This window comes from Lepidothrix coronata, unplaced genomic scaffold (assembly GCF_001604755.1).
Source record: "Lepidothrix coronata isolate B3197 unplaced genomic scaffold, Lepidothrix_coronata-1.0 Scaffold69, whole genome shotgun sequence".
NCBI lineage: Eukaryota > Metazoa > Chordata > Aves > Passeriformes > Pipridae > Lepidothrix > Lepidothrix coronata.
The window spans coordinates 4,039,011-4,053,662 of NW_016690249.1; the positions used below are offsets into that span (position 1 = coordinate 4,039,011).

A 14,652-nucleotide genomic window follows, 5' to 3' on the forward strand; every position below is an offset into this window, starting at 1 on the left:
AAACAGTACTGTTTCTCTCAGGTTCAAATCCAACATGGTACGACTTAGTCAACATAGCAAAAATGTTGCTAGTCCCATAGAAGTCCCATAAATTTGTTATGCACAGCAGAACAGCTATTTCACTTAGAAATGACCACACACTGAACAGGAGTTCAGTGTCCATTACCTGTAGTCACAAATGAATATTCATTACAAAAGAAACCCAGAAAGAGTCTGCAACATTCACACACCAAACAAGGCCTCCCTTGCTAAAGTTTAATTTAACTCTGTTCCACCTAGCTACAAAGAAAGTTACTTGATATGTTTAAGAAAGAGCTACTCTGGGCTTGTTCCTCACAATCAATACCTCATCCCATTACCTCTTTTCAGGTTTCTTTATTTCAGCTGTTATTAGGATGTGTAGGAGGCAGATTGCCTACCAGCCCTGCTACCCACATCTATGTCTCTGTGTCTCATTGTGTCTCTCCCACTTTCCTCCTTCTCAGAGTTTATCTCTCACTGGGCCGTTCTGATCACCATCTCCCCACAAAGACCTTATTTGAATTGAACCACCATGCCAGAGTATAACTTATAAAACACTGAAGTTTTATTTTGTATTGGGAAGACACTTGAGAAAATAAGTGAATTTTAGTATTAGTTGTTTCATACGTACATTTTTCCACGGAAAGGTGGAATTTTAAGCGCATTGCCCACTGTATTGAAACAGAATGGTTGCTGTTGTTAAGACAGATTGCTCGCTTGCTTTACCTGAGCTAGTAGAAGCTGGAGATTTGCTGCGTCGGGATGGGCCTGGGCTTTTGGTGGTGCTCCTACGTGAAGTCGATGCTATTTTGGTATAGGAAGTGGATTTCACCACCCGACATTCTAAAAGACAAAGAAACCGCATAAGTTAGAAATTAAGAAAGCCAGCAAGATTCTGTAACAGAAAGAGCACTGAAAAGTGCAAACATTTTGCCCACGCTTGTTTTCATTCACCTTGAGGAGTTTTATGAGAAAATATAAAATCTGTATAAATGGCTCCATTAAAATTCAAGTACAGTATGTACCATATCCCAGACAAAGAGAACTACTGCAGTAATCCAGACTTTTAGATACCATGGTTACTGCAGGTAATCAGAACAGCTTAATTTAACAGTGCTGAGAATACACATAAAATTTCTTTGCTTTTGAAGATTTCAGCATAAACAACATAGTGATTTTTTTTTGTAAACAATCCAAATGCAGTGTAAGCATTTTTGTCAATCTAGGCAGTCTCCTCTAGAAAAACCGGAACACTGTTTCTATGTATCAAAATGTTAAGAGGACGCAGGTGTCTACCACTCATGAAAGACTTGAAGAAAGTGAAGCAGGTTTGTTGCTTCTGCTTAATCCTCTAGTGAGCAATAGCACACATTGTATAGCACATGCAATTCATCACAGGTTGAAGGAAATGGCACTACTTGCTCATAGGAGAGATCAGTAAAATCAATGAAGAAGCGAAATTGCCCTCCCACTTGAGAACACTACAAGATGTTCAGGTTAGAGTTTATATACACCCACACATCTCTGTAGGCATCCTTGCATTACGCCTGCAAAATGGTTTTTGGCCCGAGGATGAAAGAACTTAGTGTGCACAGAGCTGATGTCTTGCACTCCTAAATGGATACTAGATTAATCACCAGATGTATTATACACTTGGGAAAAATAAAAGATTTCCACTTCTTAGCCAATATACAATTAAAAGTCTGCAGCAATGTTTATACTGTCTTCACCTGACAATGTCAGTACACTTCACTTGCTTAAAAATACATCAGTAAACATTTAGTTCTGTATCAGACCTGTTTCCCATTTTCTTCCCATGGTTAAGGTTCCTCAACAGAGGTTAAGAGAAATAAACAAGAGTTTTTTCTTCCTAGTCAGAAAACACCGTGTACAAGTCTGCACATTATTTAGTCTTCACAGATCAGTGGAGCCTGTAACATAGTTTAGACAGATTAGAGAACAAAGGAATAAAATTGAGCATAACTAATTAACTTACACATATCCACCAGAGAATGATGTCATGAAATTTATTTCTCTTGGCTGCCCTAACTCTCCATCTTTCATCAAGCTGCTGAAGGAAATAGAAGCAAGAACTGATGCGTTACTGAGGGAACATCCAGCACAGCTGAGAGCTGAGAGGACAAGAGAAATGCCTTGGTCTCCCTAAAGAAGCTTTTCTTCCCAAACTTTGCACATTCCTAATGTAAAATAGTAGCTAATTTCTTTCTGTTTACATTTTATGTGATTCACTGATAACTACTCTTGTTTTACACTGAAATAGAAAAAAATGTTTACTCTATGAGGAAATCATCAATTGAAAACAGGAGGAATCAGATAAAAACTCTCAATTAGATGCCATTGGGTAAATATAGCAGTAATCTTACACTGATGTATTGACATAAACAGTTGCTCCAGAAACCATATACAACATGAATGTAAACAAGTTCTTTACCTTTCCTGTAAACAAAAATGTAAAATTTCCAAACACCTAAAAACACTTGTCTGATCTTGTAAAACTACAATGTAATCCCATTGTGGATTGTGGGCCTCATTCACAGGAAACAGTTAGGAAGGCAACTGCATATTCTAATCAACAAGACCAAAGCAGAATGATTCAACCAACCAAAATGCCTTAGAATATATCATTTGCTCAGTAGAAAAACTTAAACAGTCCATGAAGAAAGGAGCTAGTTTACTAACATATAAAAAGCTTTCCTATTTTCAGCACGTAAAGAAAAATACTTAATCTATATCCCTCTTTTGGAATTCATGCTATGTACTAAGCTTAGTCTCATCTTATTACTCATTCAAATTCTCTCAATACCTTATAAGCACTCAGAGTTAGAATGAGGTTAGAGAAGATTCTACATTTGAATGCATATTTTCTCTCATAATATTGGAAAGGACCAAATGGAAAGTGGTACAAAAGGAAAGGAGAGGCAACTAAATGCACATCAAGTTTATCTTTCCATCCTACTCATACAGTGCTTTTGAGGACAATACTCAAGACAGCCCTTACACCATTTTCACCCAGCCCACTCAGAAACAAAATGAAAAAAATTAAGAAAAAGTCATTCTTAATCTGAGACTTTGTCAAACATCATGTGGAAGAATCATGTGGATGACCTGAACTGAAGAGGCTAACAGCATCTTGTCACCATCTTCCTTATCTTCCAGAAAGAAGTGCTCACATACTATGGAGGGGAGTTAACAATTTTGGGAAAGAGGGAAGCTGGCATCTGGCTGCACCCATTAGGGCATTTGACTACCCCTCACTACTGACGGTCTCCTTAGAACAGTTAAAGTTCGGAGTGGTCTGCTGTGGTGGGTTGATGCTGGCTGGACACCAGGTGCCCACCAAAGCTGCTCTATCACTTCCCTCCACAACTGGACAGGGTTTTATGAGTTGACATGAGAACTGACAGAGATCACTCACTGAATACCATCACAAAACAGTCTGAACTTGGGGACATTAACTGAATTTATTACCAACAAAATCAGAGTGTAGGATAATGAAAAGTAAAATAAATCTTAAAAACACCTTCCCCCTGCGCTCCCTCCTTCTCAAGCTCTACCTCCTCCCCCTGCAGCAGTGCAGGGAGACAGGGAATGGGGGTTATGGTCAGCTCATCATAAATTATTCCTGCTGCTACTCAGGAAGAAGTCTTTCCCCTGCTCTAGTATGGGGTCTTTCCCACTAGAGACAGTCCTTCATGAACTTCTCAGATGTGAAGATGTGTCTATTCCACAGACAACAGTTCTTCACAAATTGCTCCAATGTGGGTTACATTTCCACGAGGTGCAGTCCTTCAAGAACAGACTGCTCCAGTGTGGGTTCCCAACAGGGTCACAAGTTCTACCAGGAAACCTGCTTTGGAGTGAGCTTCTCCCTCCATGGTCCACAGGTCCCTGTCAGGAACCTGCTCCAGCACAGGTTTTCTATGGGTTCGGAGCCTCCTTTTTGGGCATCCAGCTGCTCTAGCGTGGGTCTCCTCCACAGGCTCCAGGTGGATCTCCATACTTCGACTGACCTCCCTGGGCAGCATGGAAACAGCTTGCTTCCCTGTGATCTTCACCACAGGCTGCAGGGGAATCTCAGTTCCAGTGCCTGAAGCACGTCCTCCCATTCCTTCTCCACTGACCTTGGTGCCTGCATAGTTGTTCCTCTCACAAATTTTCTATTGTCTCTTCCCTGGCTACACCTATATCTGCCCAATAACTTTTTTTTTCTTTCTTAAATATGTTATCACAGAGGCATTATCATAATTCCTGATTGGCTCAGCCTTGGCCAGCAGTGGGTCCATCCTGGAGCTGGTTGTCATTGGCTCTGTCAGACAAGAAGGACGCTTCTAGTGGCTTCTCACAGAACTCACCACTGTTACTTCCGCCCCGCTACCAAAACCTGGCCATGGAAACCCAATTCAACTACAAATCATCCCGATGGGCTACACATAGATGATGACCCATTATTTGAATAACCCCACACTAATGGCATATTGCCCTTTGAGGAAGCCACCTCTTGCAGCCAGCTGAACTTTAAATCTCTACCCACAGGAGCAGAAACACAGATGATCATATGACAATTTGAGAAATGAACAAGCATCACAGGATCGTAGTATAATCCAGTTTGGACATGAGAAATTCCCTATTCCAGTTTCCAGCTCAAAGCTTGAAGTAGCCTCCCATTCATAGTCCTGGCCCACTTGGGGTCACTTCAACTGGAGGAATGCGGCAGGGCATAAACAGTGCAGGAGGATCTTGGAGAGCATCAGCGACAACTTCTGTTACAAGCGATAGAAAAAACAGTGAGAAGAGATGCTCTGGTCACACTCAAAAAAAGAAAGACTATCCTGGAATGTGAAGGCCAAAGGCAGCCTTGGTTGCACTGACCATAAGATAGTGGTATTCAGGATTGCGAAGGGACTGAAGAAGGGCAAAAAGCAAAACCACAATTCTGGACTTCAGGCGAGCAGACTTGGGACTCTTCAGGTCCCAAGAATCCTACTGGATAAGGCCCTGGAGGGAAGAGTGACTTGAGAAAGCTGATTAATATTCAAAAATCAGCTCATCCAAATTCCAGCACAAACCATTTCAACAAGAAGGAAGCTGTTAAAAAATGTCAGGAGATCTGCATGGATGAATAAGTTGCTCCTGACAAAATTCAAACATAAAAAGGAAGCATAAAAAAGGTGGAAGCAGGGACAGGTAACCTGGGAAGTGTATAGAGTAAGTCCAAGAATGCAGAGAAACAGTTAGGAAAGCCAAAGCTTAACCAGAATTAAATTTGATGAGAAATGTCAAGGGCAATTAGAAGGGCTTCTTTACATACAGAGGGAACAAAAGGAAGACTACAGAAAATGCATACCCATTGCTGAGTGAAACAGGGCCTTGGTGACACAGAACTTGGAAAAGGCTAAAGTATTGAATAGCTTCTTTCTCTCAATCTTTACTAGTAAGCCTGGTCTTCTGGAATTCCAGGTACCAGAAACAGAGTGAAAGCCCCAAGAAAGGAAAACCCACCCTGAGTGGAGGAGGATCAGATTAGAGAATACTTAAGCAAAAGAGACACGTAGGTCCAAGGGACCTGGTGGGATGAACTCTGCAGGTGCTGATGGAGTTGGCTTACGTCCTTTTGAAGTCACTCAATAATATTTGAATGATAATGATGATTAGTATAGTCATTTGAAGAACCAGTAAGTCTCACTCCTATCTTCAAAAGGGTCATAAAGGAGTACCCAGGGAACTACAGGCAGATCAGCCGCACATCAGTCCCTAGGAAAGTGACTGTGAAAGTGAATTTCAAGGCACATTAAGGAAAAGAAAATCATCAGAAGTAATCCGCATGAATTCACCAACAGGAAGTCATGCTTGACCAACTTGATAACTCTCTGCAATGAAATAACTGGCTTGGCAGATGAGGGGAGAGCAGAAGATATTGTCTACCAGGAGGACTTCAGTGAGGCTTTCAATGCTGTCTCCCATAAAATCCTCATGGACACACCGCTGATGTACAGCCTTGATAAGCAGACAGCAAGGTGAAAACTGGATGAATGGCTGAGTCTAAAGAGTGGTGATCAGTGGCAAGATGTCCACCTGGAGGCCAGTAACTAGTGCAGCACCCCAGGGGTCAGCACTGGCTTTAGTCCTTTTCAACGATTGCATTAATTACCTGGATGATGAGGCAGAGTGCAGCCTCAGCAAGTTTGCTGATGACAAAAAACTGGGAGGACTAGCTAATAACACCAGAGGGTCATGCTGCTATTCAGAGGGATGTTGAAATACTGGAGAAATGGGTGGACAGGAATCTCATGAATTCCTGCATCTGAGGAAGAACAACTCCAGGTACCAATATATCTTTAGGATTCCGTTAGCTGGAAAGCAACTCAGAAGAAAAAGACCAGAGAGCCCTGGTGGACACCAAGAGGATCAAGGGCTAGCAACGCAGTCTTGCTGCAAATAAGGCAAATAGTATCCTGGACTGCATTAGAAGTGTTGCCAGCAGGTGATCCTGCCCTTTTACTCAGCACTGGTGAAACCACACCTGGAGTACTGTGTCCAGTTCTGAACTTCCCAGTACAAGAGAGATATGAAGGTACTGGAGAGATCCCAGCAATGGGCCATTAAGACAATTAAGTGACTGGAGAGTCTCTCCTATGAGGAAAAGCTAAGGGAGCAGGGACTGTTCAGCCCGAAAGAAGAGAAGACTCAGGGAGGTTCATTAATGTTTATAAGCAATGCAGAGTGCAAAGATGGACTCAGGCTCTTTTCAGCAATGTCCCCTGACAGGACAAGAGGCAATGGGCATAAACTGAAACGCAGATTTTGTCTGAGCTTTTTACTGTGAGGGTGACAGCACTAGAGAGAGTTTAGAGAGGTTGTGAAATTTACATCCTTGGAGGCATGGTCCGGGGCAAGCAGTTCTAGGTGACCTTTCTTGAGCAGAGGAACTAGACCAAATGACCTCCAGAGGTCTCTTCCAACCTCAACCATTTGAGATTCTGTGATTCTCAGGGCTTTTGCAGTTGTTTCCAGAAAATCCCCAATGATGAACACTACCTGGGCTTCCCAGAAATAGATTTGCCTCCCTGGGCAAACCTATTCCAATGCTTGATTGCCATCACAGACGTTTTTCTTAATATCCAGTCTCAACCTCTTGTTTCAATTTATATCTATCACTCTCATCCTCTTACTATGCATGCCTATGAGGAGCCTGTCTCCACCACCCTGATGGAGACGAGATGCTGCCCCATGGGCACTGGAGGCTATTGGTAGGTACCCCTAAAGTGATTTCCTTTTCCAGGATAAACAAGCCCAGCTCCATCAGTCTCTCAGCACAAGGCAAGTACTCCACCTCCCCACCATCATAGTGGTCCTCTTCTGATTTCCTCCACTTCGGTGATGTCTTCCTTGAAATGGGAGACTTTAAACTAGACACAGTATTCCAGATGTGGTATCACATGTGCTGAGTAGGGTTAGTTCCCTGTCGCTACTGAGTCCACTCCTGTTCATACATCTCTGGATGCTGTTAGCATTCTTTGCTGTCAGGACAACTCTCTCTTTAGTCTAAGTCACAGAAATGTTCTTTCTCCCTGTTTATAGTTATACAAGCCCTTTTGAGCTCAATTATTAACTTCTTTGGTACAATTTTCTTTTTCCTCTCAAAAATAATTCACAGGTCATGAAATTTTAAAAGCTTACAGTTCAAATGAGCATATATTCTCTTTGCTTAAATAACCGTGAACCCTAAGGTAAATTTGTCAAGTGTCATTTTTCCTATGAGTTTAAAAGTTTACTCAAAAATGACATGGGCTACCATACATAAATGGTACGGCCTGTGGAGAACTATGTAGGAAAGCCTTCATTGCTGCACACACTAGGGTCGAGCAACTCGTGTCTTCAAAGGCTGGGGCAAGACTAGTTACAGAGTCTAAAACGACTTATAGTCTTGGGTAGAATGTAACCAGGCTGCTTATTGTAAATAGTTCTCAGCTTCCATGAACAGTTTAAGCACACAATTCTGTCGTCACATTTAGTTTGTAAAGTAAAATTTTGCTGCAGGGAAAGATCCCACTCAGTGACCACACAACCACTGCTTGTCTCCTCAAAGACATTACCATAATCTGCCTGATGCTGTAGGAGAACTCTGTATACATGAACAAAAAAGGAAAAAACCAAACCAAAAATGCATATTTTATTTAAACTTATTTTCTACACAGAATCTACACTGGTAAGGAAATAAATACATACCTTCTTCTCATCAACAGTATTCGGATAACTACACAGTGAATAAGCCATGAAATAGAAGAGTGTATTTTCCCCAATTTTTTTAATGACAAAACTGCATCAAAAATAGATCGGAACTCCTGACAGAAGAGAGCTATACTGCCTTTCTCATTCATGTGAGCATGCTCAGCCAAGAAGAAACACCAAGTGTTTCTATATTATGTCCAGTAAGGAAAGAAATGTTTCACAAAACCTCAGTCCTTCCTCTCACCACTGACTGACTAAGATTAAAGAAAAAAAATGATGACACCTATGGTAACACAAGGCAAAAAAAGGTCGACTTTACAGTCTGATCACAGGCTTTATTGTTTTCCAACTCAGAATACAAGATAAATAAGAAAGTTTTTCCAGCCCAAACATCTCTCAATAAGATGTTCTATTGTATAACTACAGACAGAGCTACAAAATAGGAGAGAGAAGTACAGGCTAACCGCAGGGAGGCTAACAATGCAACACTGTAGTCCCTTTATAGTGTGGAATATTACCACAGAGGTCTGAGGCATTTATTGGACATTAACAATAAGGCTGAGAAAAAAAAAAAAAAGAAGAAAAGAAAGGAAATATCCCAAGGCTACAATTTTGACATAACTGAGACACAGTAGGGACAAAATATGGTAAACAAAGTTACTGAGATTGCACAGTGGTGTCAATGACAGTAGGAACTGGCACAACTAGGACGAACCCCAACATATACTGTACTTGTCAGCTCTCGACTCTTCCTGTTGCCAAATGTATAATATGTAAGCATGAGGTAATTAAAGGATGCTAACACACAGAATCATAACACCTGCTGTCTCCAGTTCCTTGATGTTTCATTTTCAAAATGCTACATTAGCTTTTATGCTCATTAGATTTTACAATGGCAAGAAAGCAGAAGAGAGTAACTAATCTGCAATAAATGTATCATAAAATGAACAAATTTAATGTGTTTCTAGTGAAGACTATGAGAAGTTATTTAAATTACCAGGAGATCAAAAAGACTTACTTGTCAGCTACTCAGAAGTTGACTGTATGGCCTTTATGAGTTCTTTCTGGGCAAAAACATCACTCTCTTCTGTGTTTTGCTTGTCTTTGAGGTCTATGTGTAGGAAATAGATGTTATATTTTTGGTATCCCTGACAATCTGTTTCTCTAAGACAAGAACATTTAACTTGGTTTCAGCAACAGCTGTATCCTACAGATAAGCAAGAAAGGAGGATCAAGGATGTCTGTGGTTGTTGGTAAGCCACTTTACTGTAAGCCTTAGGCTGGTACCTTTTACCACTGCTTAAAGACATTAGCATCACTAGCAATGTCCTCAGGTCAATCAGTAGATCATTACCCCAAATGCAGTACCAATTTTCGTTTTTGATTTTAAGAGTAATTTGTTCCATGTTGCTAATTCTTAATGCAGTTAATAAGATTTTACGTTTTAACTGCATTCTTGCCTTCAATTAATACCAGTAATCTTGTGTTTGCAGAACTAAGTTTCACTCTCTTCAGCAAAAGGGAACTGGTACCATCCTGTCTAGTGGCATTGATACACACTGCAATTCACACTACCGTACCAATAAATGGCAGCTATGACTTGTAATTACAACATATTCAAAAGGGTAACTATCATACAGTTTCCACAAATGAAAGGGATATAGAGTGTTTCACAGAGGTTTAAGTAATTTAAAATCTTCTATCGTCATGGTTGTGCCTACTTCAATTTTGTTCTGCATGTCTTCCTTCAGTGTATTCCTGATGCAGATGGACACTGGCATACACGTGGAATGCAAAACCCTAAAGTTTTTATCCCATGCACTAAGCTATCTGTCACTGTAAGTGCATGGGGTTTTGAGATATCTCATCTTCTGATTTGATTTCTTACCATTAACATTCTTGATTTTCTTACCATTAACTGGTCCTCCACTCATGATAAAGATTAGGAATACTGTCTATTTCTACTGTGTGCCAAATATTTGTAGTAGCAAATACCTAAATCTCCATTTTTTTCTGCCAAGAAATATACTTTCATTGGAGTATAAAAATATAGAAACTGTTGGATTTTCTTTCATGTAAAAAATTGTTCTCTAATTCTGAAACTGGCTAACTATTCACTAACAAGACAAAAACTATATAAAATAAAATACAAACAATTAAAGTAATCTATGCCTTATTAAAAATTAATAAAATAGAGAATCTTGAAAGGTCTTAGGAACACAAATAACATCACCCAACCTAAGAATGCTTCCAGATGTATGTACAACCCCAAAAATGCCTTGTTAAGTTAGAAATAAGGAACGTATTTGTGCATTCACACATTACTAATATCTCATTCTGCTCTAATGTATAATCTTCAAATCTGAATTCAAATGTTTCTAAATTCACTGAAGTCTAAGTATTCACCAGAAGAGGGAAATAAATGGATTGTATGTATAATCAAAATGTTGCTTCAAGTATTTCCTACTTTTTCTTCAAACATGTTCTGGTCTTAAAGGCAATGTTGGGAGGATAGAACTCCTCTAGTACTAGAGACCTATAAATATGATTCATACATATGAACTATTCACTCCATGGTCCTTCTGCAGTCAATGGAATGTATTCATTTCTGTGACCTATCTTAGGAACCTGTAAGTTCAGAATGAATGACTATATATTATTACTTTTAACAGGAAATGTCTAAGATAGCACAACTGATTACAACTGCAAACAGCTGTACTATTTTTATTTACGGCCTCAGCATTATTCTTCATGAAACAAAGAAAAGTGTCATGCCTTTGCTTATAGCTTTCATTTTCTTTTTGTGACAGAAGTTTGTTCTCTGCATATGTAGTCTAACAACAAGTATCTCTCAAATACCCCTGATGAAACCAGGGGAAAAATTCATCACTGAAGCACCTTACTTTATCTGTACAATTTGAATGGCATTTTTCTTGGTATTGTTTTATTCATGTAACTAGAGATGAAATGAAAGGATGGTACAAATTAATTAGTTTAACTATTAATTATTAATATGATGAACTATTCTGTTCATCAACATCAATGGCTTGCTCTCCTGTTCATCACAAAAAGGTAATATTTGTTGTATTACCTATTAAAAATAATCTTTTTCTTTACTTTGAGAATAAACAAGCCTCCTATCCAATTCATATGGTAAATATTAACATCATGGTAAGCACCAAGTACTTTGTTTTTTTAATTTCAGTCTAAGAGAAGTGTCAATGTTGCAGTTCAACAAATTCTTGGGTTCTGGTATTATTACTTGCTGTCTTAAAAGTATAAATTGTTTTCAACTGTTTTCTAGTTCAAAATACTCTTTTGAAAGTTTACAAGTCCAAGCCCTTTCCACAGTTAGAAATGTAAATCCTCATTTGCAGAACATCATCCTCACATGGAAAGCATCAGCTTAAAGGTATTATGGAGAAACATCCATTCAAAACAGTTAACTTTTAACATATTTTAACCAGGTCTCCTGAAGTTACAGATTTTTTCTGTGTAACTGATTTGTGGTGAGCAAGAAAATATGTAACTAAACTGCCCTACTTATTTCTGCTTTGATTTTTCTTTCAAGTAAATCTGCCTATTTATAATGCACTTATCAGTCTAATCACTTTATTGTGCAGTGTTAAGTTTTAAAAGCCTTTTTTTTTTCCTTCAAAGAAGGAAAATATACTATGCTGGGATAAAGATTATAGTCACAACAATTAAGCACAAACCAAATTCCCATGGCTCTTAGACAGCTAATTAGTTAGATTAGCAAGGAGTCTTGCACAAAGTAAGGGAAATACAAACTATCCATTAAAAAAACAGATGAATATGAAAAGCCAATTGTTGTATGGGTTTTTTTTTCATTTAAATGATCATTAAAAAGACTAACTGCAATCAGTCAGACAACACTGTTAGCAACAGCAAGATTAGAAGACAAGACACACTAAGAAGAGAATAGGTTATAGAGAGTTCTTTGATAACATTTTCAAATTAGCAAAATGTGAAGAATATTTAGGGATACATCTGAGACAATCTCTGAGCTATCAGACATTGGTTTTTTGAGAATTGTGAAGGATAAGTAAAGATCCAAGAGAAAAGGTCAAAACAAATGCCTATCATTAAAACTGGGACAAAACAGAAAAGTGGGAGTTGCAGAAAAGACAGTCTAATTTGAGATTATTGAAAAAATTATTCAAAGGGATGATATAAAGAAGACAGAGTCAGGCTCCTTTCCTTTTGATTTATGGCAAGACAAGAAGCAATGGGCACAAACTGAAACATGGGAGGTTCACTCTGAAAACACTTTTTTAACTCTGAAGGGACCAAACACTAGCACAAGTTGCCCAGAGACGTGGTGGAGTCTCCAGCCTTGGAGCTATTCAAAAGCCATCTAGACATGATCCTGGGCACGTGGCAACAGATGACCTCCAGAGACCACTTCCAAACTCAACCCTTCTCCGCCTCTGCGACAATACAAAGCAATAAAGGAAACCAACCATTTGAAGCTTAAAAGATATTAAAATTACATGTAATAGTCTAAATAGTTTTCTCAAGAATAAACTGCGTCAAAGTAGTCTTCGTACAATAGGATAACGGGTGGGACAGTAGAGATTATAAGTTTTTCTACTCAGAATTTTGAAACTCAAGCTGCAACTTAAGAAGATAACATCTATAGAAATTGCTTTTAATATGGGTATCGGAAAAGCAAATTAGGATAGTTACCAAAGGGTTTACTGTCAGAATAGGAGAGAATGAGTAGAGGAGCTCACCAGAGTTTTATTTCTGAGCCTGGTACTAGTCAATATTAATTTGTATTAATAAGATTAGTATGCATTTTAAATCTGGAGATGACACTACCATAGTAAAGCTGTAAGCATTGTAGAACAACATAAATGGTATTTAGAAGTATCCTGAAAACTGAAGAAGTCATTAGAAAAACCAGGTAAAACTCAGCAAGTCCAAAATCCTAGAACTAGGAAAGAATCAACAACAGAATAAAGGTTCAAGCCATCTCACTACATGAGTCAGATGCATGAACGCTAAACAGTAGTCCTGCAAAGAGAGAGGTAAGTTTTGCAGTGGGTCACATGCTGAATCTGAAGCAAACTACTACAGCAAAAGGAATCATCATCCTGCTGAACACATACACTCTGTGGAGAACATCTGAATTATTTTGTTCTCCACAGGGCTACTGCAGTGTTAGCTAACACGGCAAATCTGCTTCTGTGTTTCCCATTTAGAAACACGAGGATTTCACCATCAGAGGATTGAGAGAATACCAAGAAATATCACAACTTGGGGAAACATGAGCAGTGAAGGATAACTAATAAAAATGGGATCTTTAGTTCAGAAAAGAAGTGATGAGACAAAACAGCAGCCTTCAATACTTAACAGATGGCCAAAATGAAGAAATACTAAATGCTTACTATTAGTTGTATCACAAATAGGACAAAGAAGAGTAATCTTAAGTTTCCAAAAGGTAGGTTAAGTCAGACATGAGGAAACATGGTTTTAACTGCAAGGATAAGGAAGTAGTGTAACACATCACGTGGAAGACTTGTTGAATTCCACTAACTACAACTTCACACACACAGGTTAGGTAGAAACCTTTAAAGTCAATTTAGGTATAGGTCCTCTCTTGAGACCTCTCAGATTCCTTCTAGGATTCCTTTGATTAAGTCTCTCTAGTATGACTCATAGAAGGTATTCAAAAGTTTTTTTCATTGTCAGTACTTCAGCTGAAAGATAAGTAACGGAAGAGAGGCACACTAATGTAAAACTGAGTGAAAGTCAAAGAATATTTTAACAAAAGAGAAGTGCTTGCTTAATGGGTGAATTAAAATCATTATAATTTCCTGAGTGGGGTGACTATTAAGATATAAATCTTTTATTTGTCTGCAAAAGCCAGACTGATTAACTTTGAGAATTTTTCTCATAGGGCATTAGCAGAACTGGTATCTCCAAAAAAATGTAGACTTTCTCCTTCAGAGACAATTCAGAACCTTGTTGGCTAATATTCTCTCATACCATTAGGATGTATGTGTATTTCCTCAAAACGAACTACATGACAAAACTTCATACTGAGAGAAGACTTCAAGGATTACATCCTTTTTTACTTTCATTGGACATATCTAAAGTGATTTTGTAATGGTAGAGTTGATGAAGAGGCATGGTTCTACCTACATCTTCTAAAACTCGATCTGTGCTCAAAACACTCGTTTCATTCTTAAGCCCATATATAGGCAGGTCCAGATGAAAAAACAAGATGAAAACAGAAATGCTCACACATTCTATAAGTTCAAGAAAAGTTATCATTAAAAAAAAAAAAAAAAAGATAGAGAATAAAAGCCAATCAATCAAAACCATCAAAACCATGTTAACCTACACCATGTT

The 14,652-nt window shown here is 38.7% G+C and overlaps 1 protein-coding gene across 4 annotated transcripts in view; it reads right to left on the bottom strand.

Annotated features, from left to right (window-relative positions):
• The window catches only part of DCLK1 (doublecortin like kinase 1), a 248,269-nt gene that overhangs the window by 81,739 nt on the left and 151,878 nt on the right, over positions 1–14,652 (bottom strand). For all 4 annotated transcript variants that reach the window (XM_017818597.1, XM_017818599.1, XM_017818598.1 and 1 more), the window contains exon 5: positions 748–864. In XM_017818597.1, the coding sequence (XP_017674086.1) occupies positions 748–864 (117 nt within the window). The remainder of the gene's footprint in view (positions 1–747; positions 865–14,652) is intronic.